Raw genomic sequence first — 5,000 nt, forward strand, 5'->3', positions numbered from 1 at the left:
AAGCGCTCCAAACATTTTCATCACTCCCACGGATGACTTCCAACACTTGAGACAAAGGCCAGGTACCTCTGTGTAGCTTTTTATACAATGCTAGCACAATGTCTCTGACTCGCAGATTTTACCATAGAGAGGTCCAACGTTGGAGCTGTTGCAGTAGTCGCAGATACTCTCTCGCCCAACGTTTTCACAAGAGATCTGCTAGGTACTGAACCTGCTTCCATCAAAGTGTAGGGTACTAGTTGGTGTCAGATGAGGTTTAGCAGCATACTGGGAAAGAAAGACTCTGGACTGTCTGGGTTGTTCCTAACTTGGACTAGAAGGCGGCCATTTACAATGGCCTCAACTTCACAAAAATTAGTTGAAAGAGACTCATCTGTCAGGACCTGTTGTTGATAAATACCCTTCAGTACTTGACTGATCGTGCGTACCTGATGCTCCCAAGCTCCGCCCCAGTGGGAAGAATAGGGAGGGTTATACCACCAGGTGATCCCCTTTGTTGACAAGGCATTGCTGGCTGTCGAGTGGTTGAGCCTCTCCAGCTCCTTACGTAGCACGCTGTCCGCTCCAATAAAGTTAGTCCCGTTATCGGCTCTCATTAGTTGGACTGGACCGCGCCTGGCGACAAACCGATGTAGAGCATTGAGGAACGAGTCTGTGTCCATTGAATTTGCCATTTCAATGTGAATGGCTCTTGATGTAAGAAAGGGGAAGACTGCACCATACTGCTTCACCTGCTATCTTCCAATCTTCACTATGAAGGAGGCAAAACAGTCCGTCACAGACAGGTCAATGCAGGTTCCTTGGGGATGATGCGATCAGTGGGGGAAAAACAGCCATCTCCTTAGTTATATGGTGCTCTGCATTAGCTCTGCATCTCATACAGTCCTAATGACAGACTGAGCTATTGAGCTCACTTGCATGATCCAGTAGTGCTGTTGAAAGTCTGCTAATAGGTAGTTCGGCAAGCAGTGTCCCAACTACTGGTGCCTCCACTGCACTAACAGGTGAATCATAGAGCCTTCCTTGTATAGGATCACAGGGTGCTTGATACCTGCATCGACGGCGGACTCTCTTAGACAACCTCCCACGCGAAGCAGTTCATCAGAGTAGAATGGCTTAAGTCATACCCTCTTGCTAGAGGGAGAGACGACTCCACTGTCACTCTTGTATGCTTCAACTTCTCGGGAGATGCCCTCCTGTTGAAACATTCTTAAGACCATGTTACTAGCATACTCAATCTCTTTGGCAGTTAGGAGGTTCCTTCTTTCAAGGAGTCCTTTTGTGTAGAGAGAGAGAGATGTCGCATCCACACAATGCAGAGCACAAACTTGAGCCAGCTTGAAAAACCTTTAGCAACGTTATTGACAAATAACTCTGGTGCTGTTACTACATCACAGATCAGATGCATGATCATATCTTCTTGGTCCTCGTGAAATTAAACACCCTTCACATCACTTGGAGTTATGGGCCAGGTATTGATTGGCAGGCTTTGACAAGAAAGAAGGACCATTGAACCACATGGTAGATGCCAGGAGAGTCCCAACATAAAGTCCTCGAGATGCCAAGTCAGCAGGATTGTTGCAGGTGTCAACATATTGCCCTGATTCAATTGACGTCAGTTCACAAAGAATGTCCACCCTGTTGATGACGAACGTCTTATACCGTGCACGCTCGTTTAAAATATACCTGAGTATGGCGGTCGATTCAGTCCAGAAGACGAAATCTTCTAACTTCATACTGAGCTCTTCATGCAACTTGTAGTCTGTATGTGCGGCAACCATGGCTGCCGTCAACTCGAGGTTGAGGATGGTAGTCCTCTTGAGCGGAGCTACCCTCGGCCTCCCGAACACTAGTATGCTATATGCTTCTCCGTCATAGCCCTCCATCCAAAGATAAGACGCCGTACCATATCCCACGTTGCTATCATCAGCAATGTGGTGAAGCTGAAAGATCTGGACTTGTCATAAGCCTTCTGGTACATAAGATCGATCTATCTTCATGGTTTCTAGGAGAGGAGGCTGATCACACAAAGCCTTCCGCTTGACAGTTTCTGCTTCCCTAATGTCGTCGTTCCACTTCAACCACTCACGGCACAAGTCCTGAAGCTAGAGCTTGGTATGTAGCAAGAACGGTGCGACCAGTCCCAATGGGTCGTACACTAAAGCTATAACAGATAGTAGGTCTCTTTTCATGTATGGTTTTTCCTTCATTTTAATCTTGAACATAGAGAAGTCTCCCTCTATAGACCAGTGCATGCCAAGCATTTCTACTGGGAGCTTATCCCTACTCAAGTTAATAATGGCAACAGAGGTATCTCTTTCTGAATCAGGAATGACAGAGATCAGTCACCTGTTGCTTGACCTCCATTGGTTTTGACTCCAGCCTCCGTCAGCAGAGAGTGGAATCGCCCTTACCGTTATCATCTTGAGTCGCTCCTAGTCATCGTGAACCTTGTGAAAGTTAACGATGGAGAAACTCTTCATGATTGGCTCAGATGTCTCGTTGCAGTACTGGTGTCTATATTCTTTTGTGGTCTGACAGAGTGCGTAGTTAACGCAGGTTTTAGTGGACTTGACACCAAACCGGTGCGTGACCATCTAGTACTCTACAGGTTCAAGTGTTGTGTTCCCTGATGATACATACCTTTCACATAGGCTGTGACAGCATGTCTACCATCTCTGAATTACAAGTGTTCCTGCCAACCTGTTTGTTATGTTGGGGCACTGAAGATGAAGCCCATTTAACAAGGTGCCTTGGTACTTGACCTTACGATCAAAGACAATTCTTATCTAGGGTTTGGATAGATGCCGATTAGAGAAATGTAGGGCATATACAACCCGCTGCTATCATTTCTATCCAGCTGGTCAGGGGGTACCTGTTCCAAATAGCCTTTCTGGATATTCTTCTCGATTGCATGGACATAGGAGACTCTGTAGTCTTCATCCGTGTTGAACTTTTTTCCAGAGTATCCAATCGCTGGATTAGAGTTTCCCGAGTATTACGGATGTTGCAGTTGTTTCGTAGCACGAGTTTTAATTGAATACTTGCCAACCTCTTGGTGGAAGAAACCGAATAACTTTTCAAGAAATATCTTGTCTTCAACTTACAGTGAGCCCTCGCTACTTTGCGGTTCGACCATCGCGGATTCACCACTTCGCGGGTTTTTTTCATAACCCATATATATAAACATATCGTGGATTTTCCGGAAATTTTGAAAATACCGCGATATCTGAAGAACCCAAATACGATATTTCGTTACCTGTAATTCCATTAATACTGTAATTAGTAATATCTGCTCTTACTGATTGTTCATTGCATTACATATGACATATAATTCAGCACAGAAAGAAATAAAACACGAAAAGAGAGTGTGATCATACGATAATTCAGTACTGTATACAGTACGTAGTAAAATTAAATCGAACATGAAACGCAAATCAGATGCAGTCATACCATATTAGAATGGTGTAAGGCTGCTGATGGCTACTACTGTACTACAAATGTAATGGATGTGCATCTTTTCCATGAATCTTTTGTATGTATACGTACGTAGTACTGCATCCAATAATATTCTTTGTTGCAAAAATCACATCTCGAATAAGCGTACGAGAGAGAGAGAGAGAGAGAGAGAGAGAGAGAGAGAGAGAGACATATCCTACAACAAAACAAGCGTAAAATAGCGTACGTAAAGCTGTAATATTATTATTGTTATTATTATTATCATTATTATTGTTGTTGTTGTTATTAAAATTATTATTGTTATTATTATTATTATTACTGTATTATCATTATTAATATTATTATTTTTATTATTATTATTATTATTATTATTATTATTATTTATTATTATTATTATTATTATTATTATTATTATTATTATTACTGTACAGTATACGTAGGGTACCTTGTACTTTGAATTGGTAACCTACGTAGCATATAAGACAGGTTGTGATTGGTTCAAGCGCTGATAGATGACGAATCAGAACCCAAGTTATGTTATCTAGCTTGTGATTGGTGTTTTGCCCGCATATTCCAACCCGCAGCATCTACGTATTCGCGGTCATTTTGTCTCCCGCCGTATCGCTGTGTAGATGTTGTTAAGTTATTGTGGACTTTAATCTGTGCTGTGCGTGACTGTTTTAAGTTGGATTTTTTGTTGAACTTTCTGTTAAACCCTACTGTACAATGCCTCCCAAGCGTTCTGCTTCTACTAAGGCTGGTAGTGAGCCTAAACGCCACCGAAAGATGATGACGATTGCCGAAAAGGTGACGCTTCTCGATATGTTAAAAGACGGTAGAAGTTACGCCATTTTGGAGTCAACGAATCCAACGTTCGCTATATCAAGAAGGACGAGGTGAACATTAGAAAGACGGCTACCATCACCTTTAGCAGATCAGCGAAGCGAGTCGTTACCACGCGTAATAAAACGATCGTACGCATGGAAGGTGCTTTAGCAGTGTGGATTGCCGACTGCCGGAAGAAGAACATAGCCTTGGATACGAACACCATCCGAACCAAGGCTTTGAGCTTGTATGAGAATTTTGCGGAAAAGGAACCTCAAGACGACGATGGCGACCATGCTGAAGAAGATGATGATCTAGATGAACCTCAACCAGGGATATCCACTGATTCCCAGCGTCAGAAACAACGTTTTTCCGCCAGCAAAGGATGGTTCGCGAAGTTTCAGAAACGCTTCGCCCTGAAAAGCATTTCCCTGCATGGGGAGGCTGCTTCCGCTGACACTGCCGCTGCTGAAACTTACGTGAACGAGACGTTCAAGAATATTATTGCCGAAGGTGGATACAAGCCGGAACAAGTGTTTAATATGGATGAGACCGGCTTGTTTTGGAAGAAGAAGCCAAAGCCTCTGGCTTTAAAGCATTCAAGGATCGCGTTACCCTCGTGATGTGTGGCAATGCTGGTGGATTTTTGTTAAAGCCGGGGCTTATTTACAAGTCGAAAAATCCTCGCGCTTTGAAAAATAAGAATAAGAATCTCC

The 5,000-nt window shown here is 43.3% G+C and overlaps 1 protein-coding gene across 1 annotated transcript; it reads right to left on the reverse strand.

The window, feature by feature from the left end:
• Positions 1–245: 245 nt before the first annotated feature.
• LOC137617622 (uncharacterized) lies at positions 246–674 on the reverse strand. Its single transcript, XM_068347631.1, has one exon. It carries the CDS (start codon positions 672–674, stop codon positions 246–248), a length of 429 nt encoding a protein of 142 aa, XP_068203732.1.
• Positions 675–5,000: the final 4,326 nt, after the last annotated feature.

The sequence above is a fragment of the Palaemon carinicauda genome, chromosome 2 (assembly GCF_036898095.1).
Source record: "Palaemon carinicauda isolate YSFRI2023 chromosome 2, ASM3689809v2, whole genome shotgun sequence".
NCBI lineage: Eukaryota > Metazoa > Arthropoda > Malacostraca > Decapoda > Palaemonidae > Palaemon > Palaemon carinicauda.

Coding starts and splice junctions, on each gene's coding strand:
- LOC137617622 (XM_068347631.1), bottom strand. CDS start 674: ATGGCAAATTCAATGGACACAGACTCGTTCCTCAATGCTCTACATCGG.